At 42.9% G+C, this 20,954-nt stretch overlaps 1 protein-coding gene across 6 annotated transcripts in view; it reads left to right on the top strand.

Moving 5' to 3' along the window:
- The window catches only part of LOC116942819 (ELMO domain-containing protein 1-like), a 48,253-nt gene that overhangs the window by 3,579 nt on the left and 23,720 nt on the right, over positions 1–20,954 (top strand). For 5 of the 6 annotated variants that reach the window (XM_032955134.2, XM_032955136.2, XM_076067526.1 and 2 more), the window contains 5 exons: positions 6,754–6,782; positions 7,862–7,959; positions 9,690–9,819; positions 10,317–10,450; positions 16,186–16,254. In XM_032955134.2, coding sequence (XP_032811025.2) covers positions 6,754–6,782; positions 7,862–7,959; positions 9,690–9,819; positions 10,317–10,450; positions 16,186–16,254 — 460 coding nt within the window. Of the gene's footprint in view, positions 1–6,753; positions 6,783–7,861; positions 7,960–9,689; positions 9,820–10,316; positions 10,451–13,001; positions 13,052–16,185; positions 16,255–20,954 lie in introns of all 6 variants that reach the window. The other variant, XR_004402855.2, reaches the window with a different exon arrangement.

Raw genomic sequence — 20,954 nt, 5'->3', positions numbered from 1 at the left:
TTACTCTTTGGTTCTTTCAGTAAAGTCACGTAGAAAATAAAATGAAGTAATAGAATACGACGTTCCGGTTGCAACACAAGTAACCATCATCAGGTAAGAATGAATGATAAAACACAGACACGAAAACAACCCAGGCAGACACACATGTAGAGAGAGACACACAAAGACACACCGAGCGAGACACACCGAGCGAGACACACCAAGATAAAACACAGACACGGCAACAACATAGGCAGAGACACATGCAGAGAGAGAGACACACACAAAGACACCAAGGAAACACAGACACGGCAACAACATAGGCAGACACACATGCAGAGAGAGACACAAAGACACACCGAGCGAGACACACCAAGATAAAACACAGACATGGAAACAACATAGGCAGACAACATGCAGAGAGAGACACAAAGACACACCGGGCATGACACATACCAAGGAAACACAGACACGGCAACAACATAGGCAGACACACATGCAGAGAGAGAGAGACACACACAAAGACACACCAAGACAAACAGAAGGACAACGACTCTGTGCCGAGGCCTTAAATAGAGAAAGGGGGGGAGAGGGGCCGGGGCAGAGAAAGGATTGCAGAGGACAAATGAGTGGAGCAGTGTGGAATTCCAGACCACAGTGGCCAGAGGAGAGACTGGTTTAGAGCAAGAAAATCGAAAGTTTGAGAAAGCAAATTTAGTAAACTTAAGAAGTGTAATGCAATGCAACACAGAGGGTCGGTTAACACACAGCTAACGCATAGCCTGGTTGATTAACGTTCTTCCAAAGTATGCTAAATTAGAAGTTAAGTGTGGAACAGACAAGCAAGGAGAAATTTAGAGAGAGAAATAGGAAGTTTGACAACAAATTTAGTAAAATTAGAGAGTGTAATGTAATGCAATGCAGAGAGTCGGCTAACACACGGTTAACGTATATCCTGGTTGATTAACGTTCTCCCAAAGAGTGCTAAATTAGAAGTAAAGTGCGAGTTGTGAGTACTGAAGTGTGAGTTGTGAGTAAACCCTCCCCGTAGAGGTGGTTCAAACTAGATTCAAAGCTTTCGTGACTGCAGGATGGTTGCTTGGGTTGCAACCGAAACGTCGTATTCTATTATTTTATTTTCTACGTGACTTTACCGAAAGAACCAAAGAGTAATTCTTGCAGTCACGAAAGCTTTGAATCTAGTTTGAATCACCTCTACGGGGAGGGTTTACTCACAACTCACACTTTACTACTCACAACTCACACTTTACTTCTAATTTAGCACTCTTTGGGAGAATGTTAATCAACCAGGCTATACGTTAACCGTGTGTTACCCGACTCTCGGAGTTGCATTACATTACACTCTCTAATTTTACTAAATTTGTTGTTAAACTTCCCACTTCTCTCTCTAAATTTCTCCTTGCTTGTCTGTTCCATACTTAACTTCTAATTTAGCAATCTTTGGAAGAACGTTAATCAGCCAGGCTATGCGTTAACTGTGTGTTAACCGACCCTCTGTGTTGCATTGCATTACACTTCTTAAGTTTACTAAATTTGCTTTCTCAAACTTTCGATTTTCTTGCTCTAAACCATTGTCCCTTCTCCAGCCACTGTGGTCCGGAATTCCACACTGCTCCACTCATTTGTCCTCCGCAGTCCTCTCTCTGCCCCGGCCCCTCTCCCCCCCTCTCTCTATTTAAGGCCTCGGCACAGAGTCGTTGTCCTTCTGTTTGTCTTGGTGTGTGTCTTTGTGTGTGTCTCTCTCTCTGCATGTGTTTCTGCCTGTGTTGTTTCCGTGTCTTTGTTTTATCATCATTCTTACCTGATGACGGTTGCTTGTGTTGCAACCGAAACGTCGTATTCTATTATTATTTGATTTGATTTTCTACGTGACCTTACCAAAAGAACCATAGAGGAGAACATATTCTTTGGTTCTTTCGGTAAAGTCACGTAGGAAAAAAATAAATGTTTTTAATACGAACCAAAAACACGACGTTTCGATTGCAACACAAGCAGTCGTCATCAGGCCTAGAGAATGATGACGACCGCTTGTGTTGCGATCGAAACGTCGTGAGTTTTTGCTTTTATATTGGTATTTTATTATTTTATATCTACGTGACTTTACCGAAAGAACCAAGAATATGAATTCCTGCAGTCACGAAAGTTTTAAGTCAAAATAAATGGAGAAATTATTCACCAACTGAGAATACAAATACCATTATTAAAACACAAAGTTCAGTAAGTTGGTCAACAGTGACTACACTAAAGACCATCATATAATTGGATTTCACCTTATTTAACAACAACGACAACTGCTATTAAGTGGCGGTGACATCACCACGACGCTTGAGCCACGCCATGGGCACCTTGAGGCCACGTGAAGTGTCGAACGCCCGCTGGAAGGAGGTCATGGGGCAGACCCAAGTGCCATGGGTCGACTGACTAAGATTACTGAGATGACTGGCTGATGCACCACTTGTGCCCCCTACTGTGCCAACCTGCTGTGCTTTAGCCACTCAGCGCTCCGCTCATTGTTGTGAGCGTCGCTCCTCCGCCCTCCGTTGTTGTTGGAGGGCGACTGCCTCCAACTGCCCAGTAGCATCCTTCACGAGCCTCCTCCACAGAGGCCGATCTTGACACCGCTGGTACCAGTCATCAACAAGTCCACTCAGCTCCACATCCTCCTGTACCACATCAAGCCATCTCTTCTCTAGCCCGTGCCACGCCCGCTTAGCCCCCTCGATCCAGCCGAACAAAAGCTGTTTCGGCATGCGGTGGCTGGGCATGCGGGCTACATGACCCAGCCAGAGGACCTCACCGATGGGACCTTGTCCAGATCTTTCAAGAATTTGTGAGCTCACAAAATCCAGCCTGGTTAAACCCAGGATGGATCGTAAGCAGACTAGCCTAAATGTTTCTAATCGGTGAAGATGTTCCATTAGGGGGGTCCATGTTTCGCAAACGTAGAGAGGGGAGGGAATGACCGTGGCCGAGAAGACCCGAAGCTTAGTGCGGAGCGACAGACCAGGTAGCTTCCACACAGTGTTATGCAACCGATGAAAAGATATTGCCGCTTGACTGATTCGGAGTGAGATCTCTGCTGTTAAATTGGAGCCGGTCATAAGCACACTGCCCAGGTATGGGAAACTCTCCACTTTTTCCACAACTGCCCCATCACCGATTTGGAGTTGTGTGAGATGGAGTGTGATGGTACAAAATACCCAGGCAGGTGCTTAGTTTTGGTGGGGCTGATGGTAAGGCCCCATCTCTTAGTGGCATGCTCCAGTCTCAGCAGCAGCGGCTCCAACTCCTCCTCTGAATGAGCAGCTATTACCAAATCATCGGCATACATAACGTGGTTGAGCAATAGGGAGCCATCCCTTTACCGCACCCAGGCATCGATCAGCCTCCCATTATATCTGTACCAAATGAAGATTCCCCCGGTACAGCTATTGAAGGCTTCACGAACTACGTGGTCAAAATAGATGTTAAATAATGTGGGAGCCAGAGGACATCCCTGTCGCACCCCAAGGTGTACAGGGAATGGCTCTGACTCCCGGCCACGTAGTTTTACCTGGGCCCGCTCACCATCATGAAGGTCCTTAATGATCGTGTGCAGAGGGTCAGGGACTCCAAAAGCATGAAGAACAACCCAGAGCCCAGGCCTACTGATGGTATCATAGGCCTTGACCAGGTCAATAAAGCAGAGATGTAGGTCTTGTTGGAATTCCCTACACCTCTGCTGTAGCAGATGGACAAAAAATATGGCATCTGTGCAGGACCGCCCTTTCCTGAAACCGCATTGGGGCTCCACAAGCCTCTCCTCAGCGTGGTGCCTGCCAAGGTGATGTTGAATAATCCTTGCCAGGACCTTTCCCGGCACACTGAGAAGTGAGATGCTCCTGTAGTTGTTACAGTCTGTGCGGTCCCCCTTCTTAAAGAGGGGGACCACCAGGGCATCCTTCCAATCTTGCGGAACCCGTCCAGTAGACCAGATTGTTATGAAGTCATATAGGGCACTCTGTGCACAAACGCCACCCTCCCTCAGCATTTCGCTTGGGAGATCATCTCTGCCCGGTGCCTTTCCTAGTCTCAGACTCGGGATCGCCTTCAGTACTTCCTCAACTGATGGCACCTCAGCCAGCCACTCATAGGGGGTGACTTCTTCCAATATTTGAGGCACCGCAGCCTCAGCAGGGTGATCCCCACTTTGTCCCATGATGTTTTCCACGCTGAGGGATTTCCCTTCTCCCAGGACCTCACAGAAATGTTCAGCAAATCTGCAAACCTGTTCCTGGGGGTCGGAGATTGGATCACCGTTTTTTCCTCTAATGATGGTAATAGGTGTGGCGCTGCACGTTACTTTTTTGATGGCGTTAAATAGGCATTTGTGATCGCGGGCCACTGAGGCAGACTCCATCTCCTCAGCAACCCACGACCACCACCCATCCTTGCAGCGCCTCACGGCTCTCCGAACCTCCGAGCGAAGGCTGCGGTAAGCCTCCTCATTCTCTGACGTGGGATTCTGTAGCCGATGACAGTGGGCCTGTCGCTTTTTCTCAACTATCCTGAACACCTTCTGTCAGCCAGGGTCTCTGGGGAGGTCTGGACCACGTACCCAATGCAGCCATTGCAGCTGCATGAGTCACAGTCCTAAACCTCGCCCATTTACCCTCGACATCAGGAGGAGTGGGGGACGATGCCAACCCCAGCCGCAAGCGATGATGACATTCTCGCTTGCAGCTAACTGAGACCAGGCCACTTTAGGTTGGAATGGGGTCCTGGGTGTACACCCACCACCGGAGTGGAAGAATGGCAGGCGCATCTTACAGATGACTAGTCGATGGTCAGAGAGCAGATCAGCTCCACGGTAGGTCCTGGTGTCAAAGACATGGGCTCGCATCCGCTGGTCGTCATTATTTAGTTCAGCAGATGTTCTTGCTTGGACCCGGCATGCATCCATGATGTGTGGATGCGCCGATGCCGGAACAGCGTGTTGGTAATTACAAGCCCATGGGCTGCACAAAAATCTAGCAGCCTCCTACCGTTGTTATTGAGCTGATCTGGCCCATGCCCTCCAATCACTCCAGACCAGGTGCCAACATCATGACCAACTCGGGTATTGAAGTCACCCAACAAGATGACTGTATCCCGAGGGGCCACTTTAGCCAGCACCTGTGACAGGAGGTCATAGAAGGCATCTGACTCATCGGCTTTGCCTGCATCCCTCCACGGATGTTCGTCTTCGGTGGGGGCATAAGTAACCACGACCACCACTCCTCGCCTCCAATTGATGGGAAGGCGAGCCCAAAGTAGCCTGGGGCTTACACCTTCCCACACCTCACCGCCACGCTCCCATGCCCCCTTCATTCTTTTGTTCAGAAGAAGAGCCACACCCTGTTGTTTGGCAGTCTACTGCCCCAAGTAGAGGACAGTCCACCCCTCATGGTGGCAGGAGCCAGAACCGGTCCACCGGACCTCCTGAATGCCACAGAGATCCAGGCGGTACCGGTCCAGCTCCCGTCAGAGGAGTGGCAGCCTCTCTTTTGCAGTGAGCGTTCGAACATTCCACGTGGCCACACGAAGTGGCTTTTCGTTGTTTCTGGAGGAGCCCCGAAGGTAGAGATTCAATCTCCTGGCTCCGCCAATTGGGGTTTGGCCAGGAGACGTCATAGACGCCTGTCCCCCCGTGGCCTCCGGCACAAGCTTATTAGTTACATATTTAATGCGTGGTTTCGTGGTAATTTATTGAAGGTGGAGGGGTTACCAGCCCCTCACACCCGTCCAGAGCCCACGTTTAGCCACTGGTGGTCACAGACGCCATGAGGGGAGAGGCCAATCGGAATTGGCCCTCCCCCCACAGCACTGTCCACGACAGAGTTGCCCGTCCGGCACTGCGAGGAGGTAGTGGGTTGTTGGCTGGACATAACAGTTATGGAGGGGCATATTTTGGCTGGTATATTAGAATTAGTTTATGGTGTCATGTTATGGGATTATCTCTCCTGAAGATGTCACTTTTGCAATAAGAGATAGTATGCTTATTCTTAGTTTCCCTTCAACGTGACTTTACCGAAAAAACTAAGAATATGAATTACTGCAGTCACGAAAGCTTTAAATCAAAAGATAGTATGCTGTCAGCATATCTCATCTTGGTAACATACGTATAGTACATTTTTATAGAAAATTTAATGGAATCTTAAATGATGCTGCCTAAAGTCTAGTTTTACAGGCATTGTGAAGTTTCGTGTTCTTTTTTAATTTGGAAAGTAAGTATTAGAATTATGCATTGTGCTGTGATTGATCTCTGGTGAAGTGCACTCATGGGGCCCGTTGTATTTTGAAATTATTCACAATACAGAACATGCATTGGTTTTATTGCTTGCATGGTACTAGCAATTTAGCAATCAATGCAGCACTTGGTCCAAGCTTTTGTAATATCTGCTTTGTAAATGAAACTACATTTGATGCTTGTATAATACAGGCATTGTTTTTTTTTGTAACTAAAGTTGTGCATTTTGTTTGATGCTTTAGTTTGGCAGCTTTCACTTGCAAAGCTTTCTTGATAGTGTAATAAATATGCATTTCATTTTGTATTTTGCTGGCTTGGCTCACAATTAACATGAGGTGTCACTGAGTGCAGCTTTATATTCATCAAACATAAAGCAGGTCCCTTTATATTCTGTAATAGCTCTACTCTATGAATATGACTGTGCACAACATACATTGGCACCACATTAAGTTTGGTTTCTGACCATTGTTTTGTGTCTCTTGCAGAATATTCGTTGACTGCTTCTAAGAATGTGGTAAGCTGTTACAATAATTTAGAAAATATGACATTACCAGATCACTGTTCTCTTTGTTTTCACTGCATAACTCTGCATGCGGTCATCTGCATGAAGCATTGTATTAAGATTGCCACCACTACTTTCTACAACAGAAATTCAGCAATAATATTTACACGCACACCTATAACCACTGCCATAACTAGCCATGCCCATCGGTCATCACATTCACTTTACATCTTTAGGTAACTTAACCTTCACGAACAGCCACCGTTGTCTTCCCACTGTTGATGTTGACTACTGTATATTGAAACAGTTTTACATTTTAGGCTAAGGCAACCGAAATTAGACCCAAGCCAGGTGCTCCTATTTGTAAGTCAATGTTTGTGTAGTTATTTAATAGTTTATTGCAATTAATTTAAAAGGTTGTTCAAATTTATATGCTTTCAGAAAATATTAAGTGGCTAATACTTTCTGCATGTTTATAAATCCAGATCAAAATGTACGAATGTTTAACTTTTACACCGTACGTAGCCAACCGTACTAATCGGAGGTGCGGGGGAAGGACAGCACACCATTATACCTCAAGAAGAACATTTTGATTTATTACATAGTTCCAGCTTTGATATATGGAACAGAAACATTGAAACCTACAAAGAAGTGGCTTATCATTTGGAAATGTATAGCAGCTAAGTACTCTAAAACGCATGTTGATTCTAAATGTGGATGGAAAAACTGGAGGACCTGGAGAAAAACCCACATTACCACGGGGAGAGAGAGAGAATATGCAAACTCCAAATATACAGCAGGCGTCACGGTTGAGATCGCACTCATGACCTCCTGCATACCAGGCGAGGAAGTTAACATTTTGCCACCGCGGCGGGATGATTACCAATGAACAAGACTGGTGACAGAATGACAACTAAAATAGGGAATGCACCCGAGAGGACAACCACTCTGGAGATGGATTGATGAGATAGGTGTGCTGCAGTGAGCTGGGTTGTAGAATCGCAGACGTATGATGGATAATGATGGCATAGGAAGGCCTTGATTCAGCAGTGGAGAATGGTTTTAGTAACGCTTGTACTTATGTTCCAAAGGTGCTTTGCTCGGCCGTGAAGGTCAGTGAACCTGAAGTGGAGAAAACAGCAGAGGCGATAATGCACGTGAAAAAAATCAACCGATCTACAAATCCCACGTGCGTTTCATTTAAAGTGATTATCCTTCACATTTGTATTGGCTCATAATCCTTTAGTATATTTGTGCATTTCACGGCAAAGTGTCTCAAACTATAATCTTAAGACTTAATAGGTACTAATTCCATGAATCACACGATACAAAAGGGATGTGTTACTTCGCTCAATTACTGAAAGCGAACTCTAATTTCCCATTGAGATAATGTTAAAGTCGAGGGGTTGAACCAAATACATGTATAAGCAGAACTCCATTCTCTGTCTCCACACACAAGCCCACCAGCATTCCAGACCAACATTAATTCGCATTTTTCCAATTACCATTTATCTTATCAGGATTGTTAGACAAATTCCGCTGGATTACCAAACTCCATTGGCGAGAGCGCTGCCTATAAAATATGGCACTTTATTTAATCCAAGATGTAAAAAATTGGTCCAGAGTTTACTTGGACAAATGCATCTTGATAATGTTGGTCTCGAAGGCAGGTGGGCTGATTTACTAAAGGTAATTTTAATTTGTGTGAAAACTAAGTAGAGACCTTGTGCTAATACTTGCTTTTACCTATTCTCCATAGAAACCTATACTGTATTTGTGCACAGTATTCATTAGAACAGTTGTATATTTTACAACAAATCTAAGCTCTCCACCAACCTATGCCTCCAAGGCACTGATTTATAGGCATGCTTCATGCATGGTTCTTGCTAAGTATGATATCACTGACTGGGTTAGATAAGGTATGAGACGCTGCTCATCTGTATTGCCCGCTTGCCTAGATGTCTCCGCTCCAAGGGCTTACCTTACCTTATCCAGACATATTACTAAATGCTAAAATATAGAAAATTATTATAAAAAAAATACTCAACTGATGCAAAGTTTACATTTGTAAATGAAAACGATCACAATGGTCATGATTAAATCTAAAGTGAGGGAAAAAAGTATTTGATCCCCTGCTGGTTTTGTACGTTTGCCCACTGACAAAGAAATGATCAGTCTATAATTTTAATGGTAGGTTTATTTGAACAGTGCGAGACAGAATAACAACAAAAAACATCCAGAAAATGCATGTCAAAAATGTTATAAATTGATTTTCATTTTAATGTGTGGTGTAATTAAGTACCCACACTTAATTACACCACACGTGACCTGCTGATAAACTAAATGTGGTACAGAGGGTCCCTGATATATGTCGGGGGACCCCCTGTATACTCATTTACTATATACTAGGTTCTTTCGGTAAAGTCACGTAGAAGGGAAACAATAAAATAATAAAGATATAAAACAATAAAATTCTCACGACGTTTCCACTGCAACACAAGCAATCATCATCAGGTGTGAAAACCACAGCAAGAAAATGTATTATTTTATTGTTTCCCTTCTACGTGACTTTACCGAAAGAACCAAGAATATGAATCCCTGCAGTCACAAAAGCTTTAAATCAAAATTTTACTATATACTGTTTGGTGGGTGGAGGTAGGAGGGATTTGTGTGAAATCCTACCCAGGATCTACCCAGGATCTCAGCAGTGCTGTCACTGCTTGGCCACCTCCGATTTAGGCAAATAAAAAAATTGCATTTGTGGAACGCTCATTACAAACATGGTTAATTAAAAATGCATGCACACAGCACATTCGTTGGTGTGCTTTCATATAGGTTTAATGTGCTTATAAATAGGGGGAAAACCATCACCTGCTGCCATCATGTGTATTATGCTATTGATATGAAACTGTGCTACAGGTTTGCACCAGCACTGCAGGCCTGTCTGCTGCAAATCTCAGGGTATCACGCACTCACAAAGGAGGTGGAAGAGATACGGAAGCAGCGATATGACTCGGAAAATAAAACGCATGAAGAGGCCCTATTAAAGGTAATTTACAAACAGTTTAGAATTCCATTTCTAACATGTCCACTGTGAACTTATGTATTTCAATGGGCTCTTTCATAGTTCTGTGTAGAGTAAACCACATGAATCGTTCTAGATTTTCTATGGTATCAGCTTCCTTGGTTTAGTTTTTTGTTTCATTGGTATGGAATTTTAATATTTACTTCTACCCCACATCCAATATAGTTGCTGAAGTTAAAATGTTGATGTCCTTGATTCTATCTCAGAATCACAATGATGCTGGTTTAGTGCTCTGACATGCAAAGCATTTGTCCACTGTGGCTCGTAGCCATCTTTAGGGAATACTATTGATAAACCTTACGGAGCCTTGGATAATAACCTAACGCTTACGGTGAAAACCCAGCGAAACAAAGAATCTCATCGCCAATTTTTTTTTTTTACCATTTGTGGGTTGCACGAGTTAAGTGGGTTGAGCAGCAATGCCTCAATTTGCTGTCACTCTTTCTGCTGTGCCTATGCAGCTCTGGGCCCTGCTTATGCCGGAGGTGGCACTAAAGGCACGCATCACGAAGCAGTGGGGGGACATTGGCTTCCAGGGGGACGACCCAAGCACCGACTTCCGAGGCATGGGCATGCTGGGCCTCCTCAATCTCCTGTGAGCTTGTCACAATCATCGCAGTCTGAAATTGGTTCACGCTTTGTCAGCTAAAAATATTTTTGTAAAACGTTGCTCTTGTTGCGTGGGCGTGTGTGCATTTGAAACATTCCTGGGAACCTCGACCAATTTGATTTGATTGTTGTTGCGACATGCGGCTGAATACTCAAGCGATTCATTAAAAGTGCAGCTCAAAATAGCAGTCCTCCTTGGCTCAGCTTGGCCACTTTTCACTCAATATGATTTTAATTTAGTACACCTATATATGTGACTAAGCTGCCACGAAGTGTTAAACAATCAATGTAAGTGAAGGGGTCTCTCAAGCAAGCAGTACCTTTCTGTTGGTGGGGTCTAACGTTTTATCTTGACCTTGTGAAAGCGAAAAAAATAATATTCTTGCAATTGTGTTCGCTGTACAATTTTATCACAGTGGCTGCCAAACCACTGTTATTACGTTACCAATTTCTAGGGACCGCGTTTTTTTTGGAACATTGCTTTCCAGATAACACGAGGGACAAAGCCACTTGTTACAATTGACTTGGCACTCGTATATTCCACTTTTACAAAGATGTCCCAGCAGATGGCAGTAGCTTATAAAGAATTGTGTACATGTGAATCGGGATACTGCTTTTTCTTGAGTCCTGTTGTCCATAATAGAGGTTTTTGGGTTAGATTGTGTCAATATAAATGCGTCATTAAACACGCCACCACCCGACAGCCAATTAGGTTTGTCACGTAAACAGAACATGCCAATTCGTTACTAGTTTAGCACACTGGTGTGTTGGAGAGTAAACCCACAACATTTACCATTTGAGTACGACGTTTCGCCAGTATTACAAACAGCCTTATCAGGCGACAGCCAGAATTCTGGAGAAATCTTCCTGTTTCGATCTTAAATAGCTAGCTCTTGTCAATAGCAATAATTATTGGATTGCATTTTACTTTTGTAGTGTCAACAAAACAAGGCTTTAGATTTATTGCAGTTGGAACAATTATACATATAAATTAGATATGAGAAATAGGCAGACTTAAGTATAATTTGTGCAAGTACAGGATTTTTGTGCGGGTTGGGTTTGTGCGATTTTGCATATATGCGGCCAACCTATTTCTTCCCAGAATTCGCGATATGTGGTTTCAATTCACCCAAATCTGGTTATGATGTCAGACATGGGACGACATTATGTGTGCTGCATGTGCTACTCGACAGGCAGATTTTTTTCGTACGGTTTCGCTTTGCGCGCCCTTCTTTTGGAACGCATCTTCCGCATATAGCGAGGGAAACCTGTGCCACCATTAAAACAGTAAATAGCCATAGTCAGAGGGGAGCTCTGAACGATATCGGGTGTAAGCTATTGACAAAAGCTAGATTTAAACCAAAGCAAGGAGCCATGAGCATGGATAGCAAAATAGCCTTTCCTGTCTGGAGAAGCAGGACAGGGAATTAGATATCTGGAGAATGGGAGGGAGATTAGTAAGACATGAGATCAGAGACCTGGCCTTTCACTTTTTGATAGAACAAACACATCATCTTGTTGATTCCCTCCATTGTTGACCACGAAGACATTGGTACCTTTTCAACACAGATGAGATTGGAAAGGAAAATTAACTCGGATGTTATTTGAACCCATGAAGGTCGGATTTTGTCGCGAGTACATGCAACAATCGGAAAACCCATTTCTCTTCAGCCCCTTTTACAGCTGCTGCACAGCCAGCTCGTGTGAGAGTCCTCTTTGGATCTGCTGCTATTTATACATCGGTCATTGTACCGTGATGCTTCCACCGTCGTGTGTAATTGGTGTCATTGCATGTGCAGCGTGACGTGTGTCAATCAAGGCGTTGTGCTCCTGCCTGGCCTGCCGCAATCAAGGCGTTGTGCTCCTGCCTGACTGAGCATGCACGCACGCTCAGTCTGAGACATCGTTCAGTCAGGGTTTTAGCACGGCTAAGCTGAAGTTACAATTCATTTGTGATAACTTGTGGCATTTCAAACTGTTGAGTGGCACAGCTACGTGTATATTGTTCAATGGCAAAAATTGCTTTGATGTTTAATGTCTTGGAGGAATTGACGCTCAAAATGTTAATAAATATATAGATTTAGTTACGTTGGTTTGGGTGAGCGTATAGAGTAGTAGAATTCGATTTCAACCACTTTCCTTGGCAAAAGCTGGGATGGTTATGTTTGTTAATGTAAATTGATGGAAAACGCTCGATAATTCTGTTAGAGGGTGAATGGTTTCTCCCTTCGTAAAACAATGCTAATTGTTCTTTGCAGCGTATTCTGTATGGATAGTAATTTTGCAATATCTTACTATGATGTGACTGAAAACTTAAAGATCATTTTTGGAACATGTGTGGTTGGCTTTAGTAATTATGTTATTTTGACAATATCACACCTGATATTAATGTTTGAATTAATGTTTGAAATGTTCTTGCCGTTGGTTTTACCACCTGATGATGACTGTTTGTGTTGCAGTCGAAACGTCGTGAGAATTTTATTGTTTTATATATATTTTATTTTATTGTTTCCCTTCAACATGACTGCATGATCAAGACATTTTTCAAGTCAGACAAGTTGTGATGTTTATCGAAGTTGCCTTGGAGGTATAAAACTAATGCATTAAGATCAGGAACAACAGGGAATTCTGTTATTATTGTCTGAGATTGTCAATTTTTCCATCAAGTATCATACCGTGAATGTCACTTATGTGTTAATGAGTTCATGTTGATTGTGATTTATCTAAGTCCTATTTAAAATGTGTAAGAGGAGGATGTGTGTGGGATTCAGAGGTTTATGATTAGTGCAATTTAAGGAAGATGTAATAAAAACATGGCTCTAATTTGCACGGTTGGCTACGTACGGTACAAAATTAGTTAAACATACATATATGTAGTGGAGTAACGCGCGTGGGGTTTTGCAAACTGTGCATGCACGTGTGAGCCGCGGGCAGTGAATTCACGCCAGGACAAACAGGTGCGTTGTGAAAGCAATCCAGAGAGAGACGACCAATTAGAATGCATAGCGGTGATTGGCTGGCTGCAAATGCAGACACGGTGTAGGCGCATCGGAGTCTGCAGTTTGAGGCGATAGCAGCGGACGCCACGTGCAAGAGGCGACGGGAGGATGCCAGCTTAATTAGTGCATTTAATGAGGAGCAGGATAAATACGGAACGTGTGAGGCAGGAGGGTGAGTTGGTTGGAGCAAAGAGAAGAGCGAATACGAGAGAAGTCCAGTGCCCCGCTCTCCACACCTCGTCTTCTCCAGCGGTGATGGCTGAACCCCCACTGGAGGCAAGGGCGAGGTTGGAGAGGCGAGGGTAGGAAGGCTAGCAGTAGAGAAGCTAGCGGGATCCTAAGTGTGAGTGCGCGAAGACTAGCAGTTGAGAAGCTAGCGGAGTATATCGCGAGAGGCTAGCAGCAGAGAAGCTAGCGGAGTATATAGCGAGAGGCGAGCAGCAGACAAGCTAGCAGAGTATATAGCGGAAGGCTAGCAGGAGAGAAGCTAGCAGAGTGTATAGTAATAGGCTAACAGTGGAGGGGCTAGCAGAGTGTACGGTAGGAAGCTACCAGAGTGTGCGGTGAGAGGCTAGCAGAGTGAGAGAGAGAGCGGAGCGTGGCAGACAGGCTAGCAGCAGAGAGGCTAACAGAATGAGAGAGACAGGCTAGCAGCGGAGAGGCTAGCAGAGAGAGAGAGAGCAGGCTAGCAGCGGAGAGGCTAACAATGAGAGAGACAGGCTAGCAGCGGAGAGGCTAGCAGAGAGAGAGAGCAGGCTAGCAGCGGAGAGGCTAACAGTGAGAGAGACAGGCTAGCAAAGAGAGAGAGCAGGCTAGCAGCGGAGAGGCTAACAGTGAGAGAGACAGGCTAGCAGAGTGTGAGAGAGAGCAGGCTAGCAGCGGACAGGCAGGCTAGCAGCGGAGAGGCTACGAGAGAGAGAGAGTGAGCAGGCTAGCGGTGGAGAGGCAGGGAGAGAGAGCGACGCAGGCGAGCAGCGCAAGCGGGAGAGTTGCGACAGGAGTCACGTGGTGTTGAACGCGAGGAGTTCTGTTCGAATAAAAGTGACGCAGGAGAAAAAAAATAAGTTGTCAGCGTGAAATAACACCACTACATTAAAACATACAGATATACTAAACTAAATGATAAACTTTTTTTATTTTACCAGGTAAGGCCCACATTCATAGGTAATGTTTCCTGAACTGTCAGGCAATAATTTTAAGCTTTATTCATGAGAAATAAAAGGCTTAAAAATCATGGTCAGCCACACCGTCATAGTACTGGCATACACAGTGTTGCTCTGGAGGTTGGGAGATTGATGGTGGATGTCCAGTCACCGTGTTGATGGCATCTGTCGTGATTTCTCACGTAACAAAGTGAGCCGCATCAAGGCTGCCACCTTCCACTCCAGTACCGGAGTGGCATAGTTGCATGACCATATTAAGGCCCATGAGAGTAACGAGAAAATATACATGACAATGAAATCACTAGTGTTGTATTTGTCCTGTATTGAATTGGTGAGAATAACTTAATCTTCTGAGCTGCACAATGACGACAACACATGATGTGCCTGTTGTGAGATGACGCCGTACGTAATGGCATCATGGGAAGCCAGGCCACACATGTTGCGGGTGATGTCATCACCTGGGCTAATGAGGCTTATCTATTTCGCACTTTTATTTGTTATCGCCAAGGTTTAAGGAATCCTTTACTGAAATTTACCAGCTTTCTACAGAGTTAGTCCCGAATAGCAACACAATGCTGTTTTCACATTTTGTTATGAGATTTCATATTCTTTGGTCTTTCGGTAAAAAATAATAAAACTATCACGACGTTTCGATCGCAACACAAGCAAGCGTCATCAGGTGAAAAAAATATAGCGGGAGAGCTACTGAGGCAGGAAAAAATATAGACCAAAGAATATGAATTCCTGCAGTCACGAAAGCTTTAAGTCAAGGATCTCCCGCTGAAGACTTGACGAACAGGGCTACTCCATTAACACTTTCAATGTTAATTGGAAAGCATGAATGGCATTATTTGCAAACAACAATGACAATAACACCACTTTACCAACATGTATTTGCTATATTTGCTGCTTGTTTATGTTCAACACTTGTAAACATTTTTTACATACACTAAACACACCTCTGTAGGCCATTTTAAACAAGCATTAATATTAATATTCATTGGGTATAATGTGTAATGTCTTCTTGTCTGGTTACAAGTACAGTAATATGTATTTGTCAACACTGTAATACTTGTTAGAGCTGCCAGGCTGATGCCTCGAGTGAGAAGGGGCTAATGCATAAGCGAGGTTCATGGCTGCACCACATAAATAGTATGAACTTTGCCCTCTAGTTGGGCTCTCTAGGTCTTATCAAATATTCAAATGTTATGTATGAGTACCGTAAATGCTGAATTCCCATAGGGAATGTGTATGTGCATGAGTACATGCAGTAAACGGCAAAGAACAATTGGAACATTTTTTATCCTGCATTGTTTTCACATTTGATGCATGTTGAACTTATTTCGCACCGTACATAGTCAACCGCGCTAATCGGAGGTGCGATGTTACTGAAGATCTTACAGTAATCACAAGCCACAGTGTTAATTTAAAATGAAATTGTAGTTTTCATTGAATACAGTTTTGATACCTTAGTGATACACCGCTACATCATTGGTGGTGTTGCTCCACCTAAATAAATTTATGTCCGATTTAACTTTGTAATAATTTTGTCATTTTAGGTACTTTGCAGAGGAACACACGACTGCAGCAAGACAAGTGCTGTCACATTCCCATCATCCTAAATATGGGTAAGGCATATTCTACAGTGTTACACATCCAATTTATCTACTTATGCTGTTGCTGTCCTAACTCATCATAATGGAATGATTATCATGGTACCATTGTCTTATGTCACATTTAAACTCGTGGGATAACATCAGACATTTTAATTGACAAGATCTTTTGCTACATACTCTTATTTATCCGTGCACATACTTACATAATTTTACAGGAGGAATGCATACCTTGCTAGAGTGTATTTGTGTGCATTTCTAAAATAATTACTATTTTTACTTTGGACACAATGAGAAATCGGAGCAGAGAGTTAATTTACTCAGATTATAAATGCTGTGGCTTTGCTCTCCAGCACACCAGTGTGCTGTACTAGTAACGAATTGACATGTTCTGTTTACGTGACAAACCTTACTAATTGGCTGTGTTGCGGTGGTGGCGAGTTTAACGATACATTTATATAATCTTTGCGATCGAACAAAAACACTATTATGGAGTGCCTGTAGCATCGGCATTTTATTCAGTGAAAATTCATGGAGTCATTCAAACTCACATGAACCAAAGCCTTCACAAAAAAATATATGCAGAGGTTGCAAAAAACACTTTGGTGGGATGTTTTGAAGTATAAAGCTGCGGTTCACGCGGGACCAACTGGAGGATGGATGGAGCACTTTCATGTGGTGATTTGTTAACTACCTTGTCTGGTATACAGGAGGTCGTCGGTTCGATCCCGGTCCTGATGCCTGTAAATTTGGAGTTGGTATGTTCTCCCCGTGGTCGTGTGGATTTTTTTCCGGGTCCTCTGGTTTTTCTCTCCACATTCAGTATTTGGCTGCTATACATTTACACGTGATAAGCCTCTTCATTGGCCACTGTTGGCTTATGATAAGCTATTTAATTTGTGGCCAGGTTGCTTCAGAAAAACAGCTATATAGCTCAGTTGGTCTTATTTGGTAAAATAAAAATACAAATAGAATAAAAATAAAAATTCTTCTAAAGAAGAATGAATATCAAACACACTTAGAAAACTAGTCAACAAGTAGTAATAGTAGAATAAAGGAGATAATTTCTAAACAAAGGAGTGAGAGAAATGGTACATTTAAACAAAAATGTATCGATTTATCATTGCAAAATAAAAGACCTTTCAGGGATTGTAAATGGATGGATGGTTGGCTGGCAGCATTGGTGCAGTCACCCAGCTTGCTTGTGTGCAAAATGTACCATCTAACCCAATGGTGTTGTTGAATATATTTTTATATATAAAGAATTAAACCAGTGAAAACTGTTTTTTTAGCAAAGACTGTACAGCACATGACAAGTCAGTGCACATGCATCGTAAACGTTTTGTACACCAGTTTAGAGTAGGATGTCTTGTGCCTGTTTTAGCACCTGCACACTGTTGCGTACATCATGGTTTTGACAAATGGCACAGCAAATATATAGCTTCGTATGATGTATTGTATTGTACATGTGTGTATATCACACGTATTCAAACATTCTGGTATGTTACTGCAGTTGTTGCAGTGGTATTTTATTTGCATAGATTGTCTTTATTTAAATCTACTTGAACTATATTTTACGTCTTGATTTGAAGTTTTCGTGACTGCAGGAATCCATACTCTTTGGTTCTTTCGGTAAAGTCACGTAGGTAGAAAAATAAAATAAAACAAAATAATAAATCACGACATTTCGATCGCAACACAAGCGGTCGTCCTCAGGTGGAAAAAAATTATAATCCAGCAGTGGAACTGCTGAGCCACCGAGAGAGCTGTTACAACAAGGTTATATACGTGGCGATGGGCAAGCAAGCGGGGTCTGAGCTGGAAAGAAATTCCATCCCCGGACGCAAGCACGTCAGTTGTGTTAATGGGGGAGATTAGGGAGAGAGAGAGATTAGGGAGAGAGATTAGCATGAAATGAGCTTCCGTCGCCGCATAAGAGTATCATCCCCGCATATGCGCACAACAGCAGTGTTAATGGGAGATTAGCACTATGTTGATGGGAGAGATTAGGCAGGGAGATTAGGGGGATTAGAAAGTTAATGTCACGTCTATGTGTAATACAAGCTGCAGCGCTGCCAACTGTGCTGTGAGGCAAGCGCATCCACGTAAGAGAATCACTGCAACGGTGGTCGTGCCAGTGAGATACAAAACCCATCCCACAGCCAGAACCATCGAGGCTAAGGGAGAAGAGGTGGCCATGTTAGTGAGACCCCAGCAGGTTAATGCAGAGGCACCTAACAGGGCAATGCAACTCAGAGAGTCGGAGATAACAGCCAAACGGCAGGGAAGAATGGAAGCACCACAGCAAGTTACGACTTTGCTTGGCTAATAACGTCCTTCCAATGATTGCTCAGTTTATACCCATCTTCTCGGTTGAAATTACCTCTCTGTTTATATATCTGGATGGCTTCATGTACAAATCTTTGATGGTAGTCCGAGGGTTTACAGAGATGGAATTCCATCTCTAGCCCCGCCTACTTCAAACATATATAACCTTTGGCTGCAGTAGCTCTACCTTTGGCTGCAGTAGCTCTACCTTTGGCTGTAGTAACTCGCTATATTTCTTCCTGCCTTAGCAGTCCGCCTGCTGTATTTTTTCACCTTAAGACGATTGCTTATGTTGCGATTGAAACGTCGTGATTTTTTTTCATTTTATTATTTTTATATCTACGTGACTTGATCGAAAGACCCAAAGAACATGGATTATTTTACGTTACCCCAAACTAAAATCTATTTGTAGAGCCCGAGTGATGCCAGATGTTTGGGTCCGATGCCGATACCGATTTTGGAGAGTCCTAGTCCACCGATTGTCGATATATCAACCGATATTGTGTAAAAAAAATAATCCATTTGAAAAACTATTTTTTATTATACTTTCAATATTTGAGACCGTTTAACTTAAAGTATACTATCTTGATTTGAAGCTTTCGTGACTGCAGGAATTCATACTCTTTGGTTCTTTCGGTACTCTGAGAAATAGCCGATGTTCTGTTGCTCAGTTTTAACAAACGTAACCATTGAGGGTTATTTGTACGGATCAATGAGTAGGACATCTCGAGGAGTACTGTGTTGACAATGCCGAGCATAAGTGTTCGCATATTAGATATTAAAGTTGCTTAACATAGAAGACTCTGACTGGTGCCTTCCTAAGCTCATGCATAATAATCTTAATTTTAAGAACTGTATCCTGTGGTGAGATCTGAATTCTAAGAGCTGACATAAAACGCACTAAAACATTAGTAAAAGTTAAAGCGAGACTCATTGTATTTTTTGATTTAAAGCTTTCGTGACTGCAGTAATTCATATTCTTAGTTTTTTCGGTAAAGTCACGTTGAAGAGAAACAACAAAATAATAAAATATATATAAAACAATAAAAAACCTCTCACGACGTTTCGACCATAACTCAAATGGTCGTTTTCAGGTGTGTTGGTTCGCGTAAATTTTTTTTTAAACGACGCATTTATTTATTTATTTTAAAAAAAGTTAGCGCCACGCGCAGCGATTTGGCAGTTTACCCAGGACTAGTCCATCTATATTCTGAAAAGAGGAGGGGGGAGACGAAATTTTTTATAATGTATGCTGTCTGAAAGCCACTGTAAGCGTGAACAATCAATTAAGAACTGAAATGGTTTATCAAATCTTTCCAATGATTGCTAAGATAGAATCCATCTTCTCGGTTGAAATTTTCTCTGTGCTTGTATATGTGGATAGCCTCATGAACGAATCTCTCATGGAAGCCAGATGGCTTACAAAGAACCTCTGTCTTGGAAAAGTCAATGGCATGTGAGCCTACTGAATTAGAACAATGATCTGCTACGGCTGAGGTGTTGGTCCTACCGTGTTTAAGGTCTGCTTTGTGTTCACGAATGCGGTCCGAGACATGGCGTTTGGTTTCTCCAATGTAACTACTACCACAGAGGCAACTTAGTTTGTAGACACCAGGGTATTGTATGTCCGGAATCACATCTTTTACAGACGGAACCAGATCACGGATTTTATGTAATGTGTTGAAACGGACCTGGATCTTGTGTTTATTCAACATTTTGGAGATCTTTTTTGTGATCCCAGCAATGTAGGGTAAAGTGATGGTTTTGAAAGGCTCCTCAAGAGGGTTCTTCTTCATGGTTTGAGTGATAGCTTTGCGGATTGTATAGTCGGAGTAACCATTAGCCCTAAGAGCTTGGTGTACGTGCTTGAGTTCACTGCTTATGTGTTCCTGGTCGGATATGCATTGGGCTCTATGATACAGAGTCTTGATGAGAGAATTCTTCTGTGATGGATGGTGGTGGGAATCCGGTTTCAGATAAGCATCCGTATGGGTAGCTTTCCTGTAGACAGAGTGGCTCATTGAACCATCAGGTCTCTTTTTAATTAGGACATCCAAAAAAGGTATCTTGCCATCTATTTCGACTTCCATGGTAAATCTGATGGCTGGGTGTATGGAATTGATGTGGTCGAAGAATTGGTCTAGAGCAGGCCGGCCATGTGGCCAGATGACAAAAGTGTCATCCACGTACCTTATGGAAGAGGTTGTCTGGCATTGAACATTTGCTTGATAACTATAATAAATTTACCAACGCCAAACTAATATTTAAAAAAAATCGTTTTAAATATGAAAGCATATTCCCACAGTTTGGAAGTTGCAAACAGTGTTGGCTCTGTTTCTGTATTCATATTTTAACATTGTTTTTACTTATAGAATGTGTCATCGAAA

The sequence above is a fragment of the Petromyzon marinus genome, chromosome 16 (genome assembly GCF_048934315.1).
Source record: "Petromyzon marinus isolate PM22_M1 ecotype Great Lakes invasive population chromosome 16, UKy_Petmar_22M1.pri1.0, whole genome shotgun sequence".
NCBI classification, from domain to species: domain Eukaryota; kingdom Metazoa; phylum Chordata; class Hyperoartia; order Petromyzontiformes; family Petromyzontidae; genus Petromyzon; species Petromyzon marinus.
Note: the sequence above shows the minus strand (reverse complement) of the source record. Positions and strands in the feature narration are given on the sequence as shown.